The sequence below is a fragment of the Peromyscus leucopus genome, chromosome X (genome assembly GCF_004664715.2).
Source record: "Peromyscus leucopus breed LL Stock chromosome X, UCI_PerLeu_2.1, whole genome shotgun sequence".
Lineage (NCBI taxonomy): Eukaryota > Metazoa > Chordata > Mammalia > Rodentia > Cricetidae > Peromyscus > Peromyscus leucopus.
Window position 1 is genome coordinate 88,688,325 of NC_051083.1, and position 16,542 is coordinate 88,704,866.

At 40.7% G+C, this 16,542-nt stretch overlaps 1 protein-coding gene across 1 annotated transcript; it reads left to right on the plus strand.

Moving 5' to 3' along the window:
- Nucleotides 1-667: 667 nt before the first annotated feature.
- LOC114687385 (melanoma antigen preferentially expressed in tumors-like) lies at nucleotides 668-4,235 on the plus strand. The gene is made up of 3 exons (XM_028862038.2): nucleotides 668-957; nucleotides 1,421-2,002; nucleotides 2,885-4,235. Exons 1-3 carry the CDS (start codon nucleotides 668-670, stop codon nucleotides 3,396-3,398), a joined length of 1,386 nt encoding a protein of 461 aa, XP_028717871.1. The 3' UTR covers nucleotides 3,399-4,235.
- Nucleotides 4,236-16,542: the final 12,307 nt, after the last annotated feature.

Here is a 16,542-nt window from a genome sequence, read left to right on the forward strand (position 1 = left end):
TATGAAATTTTGGTGTCTTCGTCTGCCACAAATACAGTGACAGGGGTGAGACAGATCAAGGGCTGGAATGTCATTCTTTTAATCACAATGAATTTGGTGTTGTAATATTTTCTGTTGTACCACTGTTTTGTAGATTTATCTTTTTCTTCTTCAGAGCTTATATACTATGGAGGGAAAATACTGAAGTCATGTAGCTAAGTGACCAAAATTGTTTTCTGATTACTTACTACTGACTTCTTTTTCAGAGACTGGGTTTCTTTGTGTAGCAGAACCTATCCTGGATCTCGTACTGCAGACCAGGCTGGCTATGAACTCAGAGATCCACCTGCCCCTGCCTCCCGAGTGCTGGGATTAAAGGCATATGCCACTACTGCCTGACCTACTACCCATTTCTAATGGTGTTTTATCACATACATACTTTATATACAAGGGAGAGGGAATAGTAATACACATACACACACACACACACACACACACACACACACACACACACCTTTATATACTCACAAGTCAATTTCTAATCTGTGTCTATAATACATGTATCTAGTGTTGGTTATCTGGTTCATTTATTCTTTAAATATCTGCAACCAGCACTAGCAAAGTAAAGAAGAGACTATGTATTCCCAGAACTTCTAAATATTTTGCCTTCTGATTCAGGTTCACAAAGATGGATGCAAAGAACCCAAAGACACTGTTGGATCTCGCTATACAGAGTCTGCTGAGAAATGAGTCTGTAGCAATCCAAGCTCTGGAGGATATGCCAAGAGTCTTTTTTGTTCCATTGTTCATTGCTGCCTTCGAGGGTGGGCATAAGAATACATTGAGTGAGATGGTGAAAGTGTGGCCCTATTACTGTCTCCATATTGGATCATTAACTGTACAGGAGCCTCAACATGAACTCCTGAAAGCCATGATTGAGAATCTTCCAGTGTGTCCTTCAAGAAACTCTGCTTCTAGGTAAGACTGTATAATAGAAACATGGAAAGACAGAGGAGGTTATACTACAGCCTGCTACTCTCCCAGAAGGAGAAACAAGTAAATGCTGAAGGTTTATGGGTGAGACTGTTGCCTGCAAACTTGGTAACACATTAAAGACTGATTGTATTCAATGTTAATTATGAAATCTGTTACTGACTGTATTCAATGTTCATTTTGAAATCTGTTACTGAGGGTTCTATTGATGTTTTAAGTAACAGGTGTTACAAAAGAGAAAGATAGGAGCTTTAAGACTGGAGGGGGTTAAGATGTATAAAGGATTGGGGGAGGAGGCTGACTTTTCATGGGAAAGATTTGTTGATAGTTATTACAAGGAGTATCAGCTATGGATAAAAGAATTAGTTCCTAGATGTCATCATTGATTCTACTCAGTTTCATTATCATTGGCTATTTCTCAACTATTCTATCTCCTCTACCCCTACAGAAGACCTAAACTGAGGATCTTAGATTTAAGGCAAGACAACGACTGTAGGACCATATGCCATGAAGACAGCATCAAGGGACCTTCCTGTTCTCATTCTTGTACTTATTCTGACAGCTCTATCCTGAAAATAGAAGGGCAGCATCGTTTTGTGAATACAGAGTCCATGGTTCAGTTCCCCAGGCCTGTAGAGTTACTAGTGGATCTTTCCCTAGATGGCTCCTTAGTGGAAAAGGAATTTTTGGTTTTGCTTACAAGTAAAATTAGGGAGAGTTCAGGGTCTTTGCACATATGCTGTCGAGATTTGCAAGTTGATAAACTGTGTGACAGCAAATGCACCCTGAATTTTCTTGATCTCAACTGTGTTGGTCAGTTGTCAATCGATATGGGTTCACTGAGTGATATCACCAATGTCCTGTCTCAGATGGACCACCTAGAGAGCCTCAGTCTGTCTAAAGTCACTTTTAGATCCCTGGGTGGGAAACTCTTTAAAAATTTCCTCAGTTACTTGCAACGTATGAACACCCTTAAGGAAGTCAGCTTGTCTTCATTCTGTCTCACAGGTCATCTGGACAGAGTGCTCAGGTGAGAGTTTGGGCCAGGGCCCTGGGTTTCCTGGAGAGCCTATTGAGACAGGAAAGAAAACATTCTTGGGTATTCCTAAACTCCTGAAAAGCTTTTATGCTTTCCACATTGTCACTTTTGGGAATTTGAAACTGGAGAAATAATTACCAAAATTAAGCACCCAGCAATGTACAGACAAGTGTAGAAATAAAAGGGGAAAAACACTAGCCTTCTAGATATGAAGAGGAACAGGGATTGAGATGGGGAAAGACTTTTTGCTGTAACATTGATGCACCTCATCATAGATGCCCATACTTCACAATGTCAGATCACTTTACTGATATGTAATTTCCAAGGCATAGGCCATGAAAGTAGAGGTTGGTATGTAGGGACTGACCAAAGGGAGTTTTCAGTTGCCTGCTCCTTCTGATCCCTCCCCCCGCCAAAAAGGTAAACTGCAATATAGAGTGGATAATGTTGTAAGTATCAAGTGCTTTCAGTTTTTTCTCTTAATATTTTTTAAAATCATGTGATACAATACACTGTACACATTCCTAAGTTTAGAAGAAATTGTATCTTAGTGTTGAAAACAAAATTTCAGCCAGATGTGGTGGCACAGGATATTAATCTTAGCACTCAGGAGGCAAAGATAGGCAGATTCTCTGATTTCAAGGCCAGTGTAATCTCCATAGTGAGTTCCAGGACAGCCAGGACTACAGAGTAAGATCCTGTCTAAAACAAATTCTCAGAGTCACAAAACTATTAAGTGAATTAAAGCACACATTAACACATTAATACCCAATTATAATGCATGTGAAAAGTATTTTATTCTAGATATAAAGGTATATTTTTCCTTATTCAATCTTCATTCTTCACAAGTTTTTTGTTGTTTTCTCCCTACAGAGTCCTGCCACCTGGTCTGAATTTCTTGTGTCTGACATTCTGTGATCTTTCGCACAGAGACTTCAGATTTCTGGCCCAGAGCCCTCAGGTCTCCCGCCTAAAGCTGCTGAATCTTAGCAACAACCCAATGTATTGGGATGATTTTGAGCCTTTTCAAACCCTTCTGGTAAATCTCTCTGGTACTCTTCGGCATCTAGAGATGAATCATTGCCTTATAAATGATACTACAATCTCTGTCCTTATCCCTGCCCTGATTCGTTGTACTCATCTCCGTGTCCTGTGCTTTGCTTCTAACCCCATCACAATGCCTATGCTTGTGACTATCATGAATAATTTAACACCCTTGAAGAATCTAAAATATGTGATTTATCCTATCCCTGTACATTGCTATGAACTGTGGCATTTTCAGGGCAGTTTAGACCGAAGGAAGCTTGCTATTGTTCAACTACAGTTGAAGGTGATGTTAGTACTTGCAGAGAGGCCTGACATGAACTGGATCACTTACTTAGAATAAATTTCACAGTCCAACACAGTTTCTACCCAATATGTACTATGTACTATTTAGGTACTAAATGTTATTTTCTGGACCCCCCCCACACACACAATATATATATATAGTTCTTTACATTGTAGAAAATTACACTTGGGGAATACAGGTATGCAACTGATTCTTGTGGAGAATAATTTAGAAAAGATGGAGGACCTCGAGAGTTCCTGTGTATCACTGGTCTACTATTGATATTTTTCATTTTACTGACCACAGTGATGTGTATTGTGTATAATACAGGATAATCAAGTCCTAGTTTGCTCTATCTCTGTCCACACTGTTTGGTTCGCTTGTTGGTACATCACACAAATCAGAACAATGACAGCCTTTCCTGCCTATATTTGTGGAAGGGTTGGTGGTTCTTGAAGACAATGCGTTCATCCCCTAAGTTACTTTAGGCTGATTTTGGTTGCTTTTGGGAATCCATCAGGATTTAATAGTGGGGCCAGGAAAGAAAGACAGCAGAGGCTCTGAGGTATCAATAGAACCTTCAAGAACATAAAGATCATTTCCTACTTCTTGATGAAGGTCTGCGCTAAAGTTTCCACTACTTCCCATGAAGTCCTCAGCTGGCTCTCCAGCCTTTGTCACATGAATTTTTAGGTGGGATTTAGGGTCCTTCCCATAATATTCCCCTACTTCCTTTAGTTCTCTTACTCTACTCCCAGTTCTGTTAATCCTGTCATTTCCCTAGCTGTATAAATCATTCCCTATATATATTTTGATTCTTTTTCCATTAGCTGTTCCCCATTTGGTATGATACATTCTAGCCATGGGTGAGTACTGAGTCCAACTTATTTTATTCTCCAGAATATAACATAATTATAAATTCAGTTTGCATATCCTAGACATACTTAGTAATGATGTATGTAAAGTCTATAGTTAATAATTTGCACAGGGCTAAGGAATGCCTCAGTCTTCCAGTTGCTTACCACACAAGCCCGCCTGGGCTCAGATCCGAACCTAGCATCTGTATACAAAGCTGAGCATCCAAGTGCACACCTGTCACTCCAATGTGAAAAGGTAGAGGAAGGAAGAGCCTTGGGGCCATGTGGCTGGACATTCTAGCAAATTAGGGATTCGAGGTTCAGTGAGAGATCCTGCCTCAGAAAATATGTGTAGAAGAAAAAGCCAGATGATGACTTTTGCCATGCATGTGAGCATGTGCATGAGTGCGCGCACGCACACACACACACACATACACACACACACACAGAGAGAGAGAGAGAGAGAGAGAGAGAGAGAGAGAGAGAGAGAGAGAGAAGCTAGTGCACACACCTCCTCCCACACATGAACATGGACACATAAAAATACTTTACTGGTATTGTTAATTTCTTGAAACAGTATACTGCATCACAAAGACATGGTAAAGATAGAAGATTAGGATTTGTTCCTTCCACATGTTGAAATGCCAAAACTGCATTTCACTGACTGACTAACAAATAGTGTAGAATCTAAGTAATCATTTACACATAATTATTTTCTTACTGAAATAAATTAGTAAAAGCAACGGCTTAGATCTTTATATTGTTTTTTAAGTGAGTTAATACTCAGTTTCAGTCTGACCACAGATAAAAGTAATTGAATTTTGTTTTCACTAGTGATACTGGTAAATATATCAAACTTTATTTAACAGGCATTATTATAATAAGAAAACTGGCAAGACAGTTAACATCTATTTTTTATTATTTTTTTTTTGGTGGTAACATTGTATTTCCAAGTTTGTAAGAAAAAGCATGTTAAAATATACTGAAATTAACGTGTCATATTTCTTTTGTGATACATTTCACACTTGTTCATATTTTCCATAATGCTTGTATCATCATATAATGCACAAAATTTCAAAGACCTACTAATATGCCAGTGCAAAGAGTGATTTACTTACATTGTTTCCAAGTTAAAAATTTTGGAGTTTTTGACACTTTGTATTAAATAAAATATTAAAATTAGATCTACCTGTTTCTTTGAACTTACTCTTCGTTTTTTCCATATGGCTCTTACTATATAGTCTCTGGATAAGCTGGAATCTCATGCTCTCAGAAGTACAGTCTCACCAGTGTGTTACAGTGGCAGAATACTGGGGAAGATGCAACTGGATCAATATTGTCATATTTTCTCGCTTTCCTCCATCTTTCCTTGGGTGTCATGTTTCTGTCAGAGACACTGCACCCTAAGGTGAAAACTACACCCTACAATGAAGAGAGAATTTGGAACTCATTATTGTCATATGGACAATGTGAAGGATATTCTTGGAAATTCCTAGTACAAGAAAGTGCTCTCGATACTTTGTTTTCAATAGATTTGAAAAATAACCTAAGGGAGTGTACTATGTTGCCACTACATGCCTGTGATAAAAACTGTCCAAAAGCAACTGAGGAAGGAAAAGGTATGTTTAAATTACATGTCCCAATCTCAGTCCATCACTGGGGTAGTCAGGGCAGGAACTTGAGCAGGAGCAGAGGCAGAAATGATGCTTAGTGGCTTTCTGTGACTTGCTGAGCTACCTGTTTTATACAACCCAGGACCAGTTGCCCAGGAGGCACTGTCCACACTGGACTGGGCCCTACCTCATCAGCCATTAATCAAGAAAATGCCCCAGAGACTTACCTACATGTCAGTCTGATGGAGACATTTCTTCATCTATGGTTCCCTCTTCCTCCAGGACTAGTTTGTGTCAAGTTGACAAAAAACTAACCAGTGCAGTTGACACTGTCAACTTGCCACACAAACATGACTACTGAACTATATACCCTTTCCTTGTTGATCCCCAATAGCTCACGTTAATATCACAATATAAAAGAGTATGACCTTAAAAATACCACAGCCTTTAATTTTTTCAGTACATTAACAATCCAAGATCTATTTAAAAATTCAAAGTTTTGGCTGGGAGGTGGTGGCACACGCCTTTAATCCCAGCATTCGGGAGGCAGAGGCAGGAGGATTTCTGTGAGTTCGAGGCCAGCCTGGGCTACCAAGTGAGTCCCTGGAAAGGCGCAAAGCTACACAGAGAAACCCTGTCTCAAAAAACCAAAAAAAAAAAAAAAATCAAAGTTTCTTAATTGTGATTTCCTATAAAATTAAAAATAAGTATGAAAATTCCATAATGAAACCCACTATTTTGTGTGGTGATTCAAATATGTGTGTATGTGTGTGTGTTTATTTAAAGCATTTTAATATTTCGCCACATTTAATATGCAAAAGGAATGTACACATGTCGAGTTCATAAGACAGCTTGCAGGAGTTGGTTCTACCTTTCTGCCAGGTGGGTCCAAGGGATTCAACTCAGGCTGTCAGGTAAGGCAGCAGGTGCCTTAATTGACTGTACTAGCTCCCTGGCTCCTTTTAACAAGTGTTTAAGAAGTTCAAAATACCTTCTATTGTAAGAGTGTATAGATTTATCTGGTTCTAAATTATGTGTGGTAGATTAACATAATCAGCTTACATTTAATTTGTTATAAATCATGTGTCTTTTAAAGATTTATTTTATTTATTATGTATACTGTGTTCTGTCTGCACTTATCCCTGCAGGCCAGAAGGCACCAGATCTCATTCTAGATAGTTGTGAGCCACCATGTGGTTGCTGGGAATTGAACTCAGGACCTCTGGAAGAACAGCCAGTGCTCTTAACCTCTGAGCCATCTCTCCAGTCCATAAATCATGTGTAAACCTACAGCAGAGGTATTGTTTTTGCTCCCTTCAGCCTTAATTTCCAAGATGACCATTTGAAAGTGCTAAAATTTAAATATTCCACCAGGAGGCTCAAAGTGGATATTTCAATATCTACATTTTAGGTAGACCCAACTGAGGTAAAGACTTCGAAAAACAAATTTCTCAAGGGCCATAAAAATAGAGAAAGGGAGCTGGAGAGATGGGTCAGTGGTTAAGAGCACTGGCTGCTATCCCAGAGTACCTGGGGTTTGATTCCCAGCACCCACACTGTGGGCACAACCAACTCTAACTCCAGTTCCAGAGGACCTGACATCCTCTTCTAGCCTCTTCACACTGCACACACATGGTACACAATCATCCGTGCAGGCAAAACACTCATACACATAAAAATGGAAAAAATTTAAATACAAGCAACAACCCCTGGAAGTCCCAAACTCACATACTGAATTACAATGGTCAGAAACGTTAGAATGGTGTGAGCTTTGCAAATGTAATAAAAGATGGTAGCATTAGCTGTATTTGTCAGTTCGGTTTAGGAAACCTAGAGACAAATTGTGATCCATTTTGGTGAACTAAGAAAAGTTGATGCAATGTAATATGTATGTGTTTAGGTATGTATTTCTGGTTTACCAACACTTGCAGATGAGTCTCACAGATGCAGCTGTACTTTCAAGTAAACTTCTAGTAGCTGCACATCTGGGTAAGACTTGATGTCACAACTAGACTTTAAGGTCAGACTCTGCCCCACCTACAGTTCCAGTGTATCTCTGTGTTTCACTTCTCCTAGATGGATTTCCCTCATGTTCCTGCGCAGGGCTGTGATCTGAACTCTGAAATCACTACAGTTTTCCAGGCCTAAAGCTTGACATACCTGATGCAGGAGAGAGACCCTAGGAATGCCCTGCCTCGTGCAGGGAGCCTGTACTCTATGACCTCAAAAGTCAGTTGCTTATCACCTCAGAACTACTTTTCCATTCTCCATCACATCTCAAAACTCCCGCCCCAAGCTGAGAGGCCGAGAGCTCAGGATCAGAGAGCAGTGTCCCACTGCAATGCCCCCTTTCCCATTGCAAAGCTTCCCCTTATCTTCAGATAACTCCTGTGTAAAAATCTCCTCTGATTTTTCTAGGTATTTGACATTTGACATTTCCAGTAATATTAAGCAGTGCATCACAGTGACCTGCGATTCCCCTTTCAGCATGTGCACAGTTCCTGAGGCTTGGGATTATGTCTTTCACCCAGCTCTCCATTTCAATACCCATTGTTTCCAGTGCATTCCCACACTGGCATCATTCTTCTGTCCCTCAGTGGTTTATGGTAACTGGTTTGTTTTCCGAATGGTCTCTAAAATTGAATTGCCCAGAGGGGCTGGAGAGATGGCTCAGTGGTTAAGATCATGTGCTGCTCTCCACAGAGGATCTGGATTTGGTTCACAGCACCAATATAGGTTGGCTCACAAATGCCTATAACTCCAACAATAGGTAATCTGACACCCTGTTCTGGAAGTTGTATGCAATTGCACTTACATGTTCAAATACACACAGATACACAGACACACACAACAAAATTTTAAAAATTAGATTGTCAAGAAAAGACGATAGTATTTTTAATATAACCATGTAAAATGAGAATATTTGAGAATTTTTATGTTATTCCTATTGAGTCTTTTCACACTAGAATATAGAATATCCTTTTATTGTTCAAAGCTTCATTAGTTGACTCAGAAGTTTTGAAAATTTCTCTCTGTTTGCCAAAGCTTATAAAATATCACCCTTTTAAATCAGCTCCTACAGGAGAACCCAGCAGACAAGATCAAATAAAAATGATGTATCTTTGCCAAACTGAAATCTGAAGTGGCCCTGTATTCCAAAAGAGCAGAGAGTTCCAATCACCCTGAGCCAAGGATACAAGGAAGGCCCTCTGGTTTACCTGGGCAAGGGAGGTGTCTTGAAGTAGATAATCTGCAGGGCTTTCTCCATCTCTTCTCTCCATGAACGCAGATCTCAGCTCAGCTCACGAGAACTTGCACACTACTTTATAGAAGGAGGTTTTGACTAATCTACAATGTCTGACAGTGGCAAATCAGATCTTGGATTTCAATGTGCTGGGGTTTGTGTCTTTGATCCCTCCACATTTCCTGATTGCTCCCTTTGCTGTAGTTGTTTTGACATTTTATTTAGTATTCATACGTGGATATAATGTATTTGTAGCCAATATATCTCCCCTTCCTTACCCTCCAATTCTTCTCTTGTGGCAGTGTGTGCCTGGATCCCCAGCACTGACAGACAGAAACAGGTTGATCTTGGGACTCACATGCCAGGTAGTCCAGCAAAAAATGGAGAGCTGCAGATTCAGGAAGACACCCTGACTCAAAAAGTAAGGATTAAAAAGTGATAAGAGAAGACACCCCAGTGTCAGTCTCTAGCCTCCACACAAGATATATAAACAGACAGAGAGAGGGGGTGGGAGGAGGAACATCTAAAAAGAAAGTAGTCCCTTGACACTTTACCTAGATTCCCAGAGAGGAATATGCAGGTAGAAACCTTACCTTCTAGAGTTGCCTAGCTGTGAATTCAGTGGAGGTTATTTTTGAAATACCTTCTGCAGTGCTTGGTGGCTCACGTTTAACACACAGGAGGGAGAAGCAGTCAGATCTATGTGAGTTCAAGGCTCCCATAGTTTATGTAGAGAGCTCCAGGAGAACCAGTGAGGCGTCCCCAAAAAATTCTTATTATCACTGCTCCAGTCAAATGCCAAGCTGAGGGGCTTTTACCATATTTTGTGCCTTCACCAGTTTCCCTATCTCTGGGGGGTCATTCCAATTCGTGGTGGTGGTGGTGGTGATGATTGTCTGTTTTGATTTTTGTTTTCTGTTTTTTCTGCCCCTCCCCACTCTGCCATTTGCATCTCCAGACATCATGGGTCTGCTCTCATGCAGGCTCTTGCTCTCTCTCTCTCTCTGTCTCTCTCTGTCTCTCTGTCTCTCTCTGTCTCTCTCTCTCTCTCTCTCTCTCTCTCTCTCTCTCTCTCTCTCTCTTTCTCTCCCTCTCTCTCTCTCCCTGACAAAACACAAAAAATAGATTTCTCCATTCTCTGTTAAGATTTCGAACTTCCTAGGGACTCTTCATTCCACTCCACCAGGACTTCTGTCCCCAAAATGCAATGGGTGTTCTCTCGCCAAGGTCACAATCATTTTATTTTCTCTAACCTTGTACAAATTCACCAACGTATTGATAGTTACTGTTAATATGTATTCTTTTGTCACCTCCTTCTGTCTCTCAACAACAAATTTTCAGCATTTTCCCAGAGCCCAGAACAGTGTACTGGATACAAATTCAAGGTCTTTCCTTTGCTGACTGTGTAGTCACGAGTACAACCCTTATTGTCTCTACCTCTCAAGATTTCATCTGTAACATGGAAAGGGTAGGAAATTAGTCTCACACTGGTGCTTTGAGCACAGGGAGTGTGTGAAAAAGAGTAGCACACATTTCATTACAGTCACTTTTATCTGTTCTTCTGTATCTTGGTTAGGAATTAGGAGACCTGCCACTCCCAATGTCTAGACTGATGATGATGAATATTCAATCACATTTATACTTGTCAGTTATATAGATTTATATATAATATAAATGATAAGCAGAAATGTATAGATTCAAATGACACAGAGAATTGATTTGTGTGTGTATATATAGTGAAATGATTACTTTAACAGAGCTGATGACCACATCCATCAAATCATATAGTGACCTTTTTTGACAGGAATACAGATCTAGTCTCTCAGCAAGTATTATATCAAGTATAATATGCATTCCTGTTAAGTATTGTCACAATCCCTGTACTATACATTAGGCCTACAGAACCCATTGACATAATAACTGAATACATCTATCATTTAAGCAACAGTACTCCGTTTCCTTCATTCTCAGCACTGGTAACCCACACCTGCACTCTGATTTGCCCAAGCTCAACTTTATAAGTTCCACATGTATATTGAGCGTTCTTGATTTTTATTTATTTTTTGTGGTAGTAGAATTGTGATATGAGGCAGTTTGGATATTCACTTCTCAAATAAGGAGTGTCACTGTGTATCTTTTCATGAATTTATTGGCCATTTGTGTGTCTTAGAGGAATGTGTAGCACAGTCCTTCATCCATTTTCAAAACCGGGTTGGGGGTCTGAGCCAACTAGGATCACAGCAGGCAAATATCATGTTCAGCTGGTGTCACAGACCATCCCATCCCTCACCATTCTCCTTTTACATCTTTTCCCAACAAGGGTGTCTGATCGCAGCATGAACCCCTAAACTCCCTCTCCATGCTCAAGTCTCTGAATACAATGGCTTGCACATTCCGGAGATTAACCCTGTTAGATATAAGATTTACAAATGTTTTCTCCCATCTTGTTTTACTTTTTTCTCTCTAGGCGTTGTTATGTGATGCACTAAGTATACTACCACATATGGATTGCAACATATGATTTGGTAGACCCAAGAAGTCATATCCAAATCCAATGTGTAACTTATATTTGTGAAATGAAATTTATGTGGATAAGGTATGAGATTCTTTTAATATACAGCTAATTTTTTTACTATTTTGTGGAGATTTTTATCAGTATATATAAGATATAATCACTCTCTATTCTTACAATGTTTGTCTGGTTCCTTATCATAGTGACCTTGTCTTTATAAAATAAGTTAGAACTTTGCACTGGGTGGTGGTGATGCATGCCTTTAATCCTAGCACTGGGGAGACAGAGGCAGGTGTGTCTCTGATTTATCATGAGGCCAGCCTGGTCTACAGAGTGAGTTCTGGAACAGCCAGAGCTACACAGAGAAATCCTGTCTAGGAGGAGGAGAAAGAGGAGGAGGAGGAGGAGGAGGAGGAGGAGGAGGAGGAGGAGGAGGAAGAAGAAGAAGAAGAAGAAGAAGAAGAAGAAGAAGAAGAAGAAGAAGAAGAAGAAGAAGAAGAAGCAGCAGCTTTGCTCCTCTTCAATGTCTTAGATTAAGGAGTATCTTTAAGTAGACTTCAGGTTTTGAATAGCATCAGACTCACAATAAACTAACAAAATGCAACTTCCATTTCCCTCCTGCTTCCCTCTTAGACTCAGAGCCTCACTAGGTGTCAAATTTCTGCACCAGTGTGGGTCATCTGGGCTAACAGGTGAGACTGAAGACACACCTGTCTTCCAGATGGGGAAAAGGGCATTTTGATTTTCTCAGACCAATGAGATCAAACCATATCTGTAAGATAATGACCCACCCAAGAATGTAGGGAACCTGGTATCCCCAAAGCTGGAAAGCTGAGGCATCGGTGAGATTTAGCAGCAGTACCTACATCAGTCTTAATAGCCTGGGCAAACATTGACAAATTGTTAAGTGAAAGCAGCAGTTCCCACAATCGTGCATGATTGAGACAGGCATGAAGCTGTGAGGATCATGCCAAAAATCTGCAAAGGAAAGCCTGTTACAGATAACATAGAACCCTCTGTTAGGAATGTGAAAGTGGAAGGGTGGATGGAGGACAGGCAGTGGAAGAAAGGAAAGGGAAATGGAACAAGGGATGAATCTCATTACTACAGAGATGATGGCGCCCAAGGAGAGGTTGTGGAAAGTGTTCCATTTGTGAAACTCGAGTAAGTGTGAAAACATAATGTGGAAGAGTTAGGAAACATGTGAATCTTAATGTTGTGAGTTCCTCTCTTGATTCCCTTAGATCTCATGAGACACCTGGAATGAGAGTACAGGTTGTGAACTTAAATTTAATTTAGTGGAAAATACAAGTAAAACTGTGAAGTTAAGGTTAGTATAACTTTCATGATTGAGGTAGGCAGAAAGCAGCAGAGATCCTGATGTGATGTTGGCTGGATACTGATAGATCAGAGAAGCCCTGTGCTTGTGAATGTGGGATGGGTTGAATGGTCCAGGAAAGATACTACCAGCACCCTATGCAGTCTGGGAACAGCCATTAGGCAAACTTTGTGTTTTGCATCTCCATTGTGATCTGTCACAGAATATACCAAACAGACTCATAGACTCATAGACTCATCTGGGGACCTCCTTGAGTTACCTCATGGGGACCTCTACTTGGATTTTCTCAAAGACATGATGACAAAGAGCCCCTATCATGGACCCAGGAATGACTCCTTGTTTCCAAAATCATGAATTCAGGACATCCAAAGACATTACTTCATTGGTGTGCATGTCTGTTTCTCATTAGAAGAGGCTATAAGAGCCAGTCAGTGGTGGTGCATGCCTTTAATCCCAGCACTGGGGAGGTAGCGCCAGGTGGATTAGTGAGTTCAAGACCAGCGTGGTCTACAGAGTGAGATCCAGGACAGGCACCAAAACTACACAGAAAAACCCTGTTGCAGAAAAGAAAGAGGAGGAGGAGGAGGAGGAGGAGGAGGAGGAGGAGGAGGAGGAGGAGGACGAGAAAGAAGAAGAAGAAGAAGAAGAAGAAGAAGAAGAAGAAGAAGAAGAAGAAGAAGAAGAAGAAGAAGAAGAAGAAGAAGCAGCAATATCTCAATTAGCCCAAGGCTCACCAAGCTAATGCTATATCTAATGCTCTATCTTCACATTTTAAAAAGATTTATTTTCACTTGTGTCCATGTGTGAGTGCAGGAAGTATGTGTGTGCACCAAGTGCATGCAGGTGACCACAGCATCCACAAGAGGATATCAGATCCCCTGGAACTGGAGTTACAGGAAGTTGTGAGCTGCCTGGCATAGTTGCTGAGAACCTAACCTTTGTCTTCTGCACAAGCAGCAAATGGTTTAAACCACTGAGCCATCTCTCCAGCCCCCATGTCCTAACATTTAAAGATCCATCAACATCACACCCTGTACGTAGACAATAGGAAGTTTTTATAAGATGGCCTCAAGTGAGCTCTGTGAGGATGGTGTCCTTAGATAACAGTTAATAAATTTCCTCACAAAGCTTACATCGTCACACTGACAGAGCTGAGTGGAACTTTCTTCCCTAGCCTTTCCCAGAGAGCAGCCTCTCCTTTAGAAGATGGACTTTCAAGGCTTGAGGCAGGACCATTTTACAATCTCTTGGTGTTGTAGTCGGGTGAGTCCCCATCAACATCCACCCTCTGGGTGATGAGAAAAGAGGAAATCCCTCCCAGGATAACTGCACACAGAATCACCAGGAGATAGCGAGTCCCTGAAGGGATGAGAGAGGTTAGGGGAAGAAGAAGAGCGAGGGGAAGTCACATGTTCAGCAAAATGCCAAGCCAGTATTAGTTACAACCATCATTATTCAGATATTCAGAACGAGGTGCTAATTTGGAGAGTTTAAGTACATTTGAAAAACAAGATTTTGTCATCTGATTAACAACTGATTCTGGAATTATCATCTTTTATTCTGTTAAATAGTGTTTTTATTAATTTTTCAGAATTTCATGCTCTGTATTTTGAACTTATTCATAACCCCAAATCTTGTAAATCTTTTCTAGATTTCCCTTCACTCTTTTGGGTTCAGAATATAATCATAGCTCTAGGAAGTGCTATTAAATCTTTCATGAGGTACTAAGCACATTTTCAAAAATAATTGAAATATTTTATCCCATGATATTATTGGAATCTAAAGTTACATTCTAGAGGAGAAAGCAGGACCCAGCCCAGTGCCATTAAGACTGAGAGGGAGAAGAAAACCCACTTGCCAGCCCAGGACTATCTGCACTATGGAACTGCCCAGCACCACAAGTTGATGCCAGAGCCTGAGCTGCTGCCTTGGCCCATATCTGGGTTCCAGGCCCTGCTCCAGCTGATGTCTTTGTTGATGTCCTTGGCTCCTGTACTGCTGAAGGCCACATGAATATATCATAGGAACTCAGCTGGTTATGGCAAAGTTACTACCTGAAGGGATCAAGGATTTCCTCCAGAGGAAGCCAAATTCCAAGGAGCTTTTGGTGTTGTTTGGCTTGTTATATATCAGCTGTATTCTGTTATGAAAATCATGTGTGCCTTCATAGTTTTTCCAATTGACTTTTCCCTAAGAAGGGCTAACAGTGTGGACTGATCACTCTCTGGACATACACATTCCAGGTATTTGGAGAACAGCCTCAGGAAAGGCTTTCTCTGGAATCAGATATCTCCCTTAGCCACTTTCAAGGACTAGCAGTAATAACAGTCCACATGAAAGTCTCCTTATTCAAGGTAAATTCCACAAGGAGACACCGCCGAGGTCAGGTGGATGTTAAGTAATAGCTTTACACAATTTAGCTCAGACCCTCCTTTCTTACAGCCTTACTAAATTTATAGACCTTTAACTCCTTACCTAACCACTTCTAGGAATATTTAGATAACCTTCTGAGCTGACAGCTATGCTCAGCCAGAACCCCAGGTCAGGCCTCCCTGTAATTAGCATCATTGGCAGCATCCGGCCAGGTCCATCCCAAGATGGAGGAAAGTACCTTATCAGAGATACCTCTGTACTCTCTAGGAACATATTTAAGCATCCAGGCTACATGTTTGAGGAGGCCTGGTGGATGTGCCAATTAAGCTTTACTTCTTTCTTTCCCAAACCTTACCTCTATCTAGTTCCAGATCTCCCTTTAACTATCACCAGAGGCATCTACCTGTACACAGGTTGCCTAGCGACAGAGCACACCTTCCCCCGCCCTGCAGAAAAACGACAGATAACTTGGACTGATAGGAGCCACAGGAAAAAAGAAGACAGTTTTATTTTCTCCCATTGACCTAGCAACTTATAGATTCTTAACATTTTCTACCAATCACGTTTAAGATTATAGTTGAGCAGGTAAGTGCCCTCTTCTTAGATATTACCCGAATTTAGCCTTTAGTTAATTCATTTCCCCATTGGTCACTTACCTTTGGGGTTGCAAATGATAATTAACAGTTACTGCCCCTCTATGTGATTCTTATCACCCCTCTGTTTGACCCTGGAAGCCTGGCTTTGCACTGCCAAGGGATTACTGCTTGTAAGTGTACATATACCGGGACTCCCAGGGCACAAAAAGACAAAGAGACTGAGAATGGGGAGGAATAAGGAGGCTTTTGACCAGAGAGTACGTGTGGACAAGATGGAAGATGAGAAAGAATCAGATGGGGAAGTACTTGCTGGGTAAGAACGAGATTAAAAGGACATAGATGAGGCAGAATTAAAATGGGAGAATTACGATAGAACTTAGAGGAAGAAGTAGATAAATATAGAGCGAAATCAGGCAAGAAAGGAGCTAGGCATGAAAACAGAACTGAAGCTGTGTATATAGGATGTTATGCCAGAGGAATTAAAGCAAGTAGACTATAGAGCTCAGTGTGCTGAGATTCTATTTCCCAAAAATAGTCCTTGCCCTTAGTAGTTCTCTCTCCTGAGTCCCTGAGATGTATAATATTAAGGCTGGTCCTGCTAATATTATACAAGACTGTACCAACGAATGACAAGAGGATAGGGCTGCACAGAGTTGGTCCTGCCCTC

Coding starts and splice junctions, on each gene's coding strand:
- LOC114687385 (XM_028862038.2), top strand. CDS start 668: ATGGATGCAAAGAACCCAAAGACACTGTTGGATCTCGCTATACAGAGT. Junction 958..1,420: donor TCAAGAAACTCTGCTTCTAG/GTAAGACTGTAT, acceptor CTACCCCTACAG/AAGACCTAAACTGAGGATCT. Junction 2,003..2,884: donor CATCTGGACAGAGTGCTCAG/GTGAGAGTTTGG, acceptor TTCTCCCTACAG/AGTCCTGCCACCTGGTCTGA.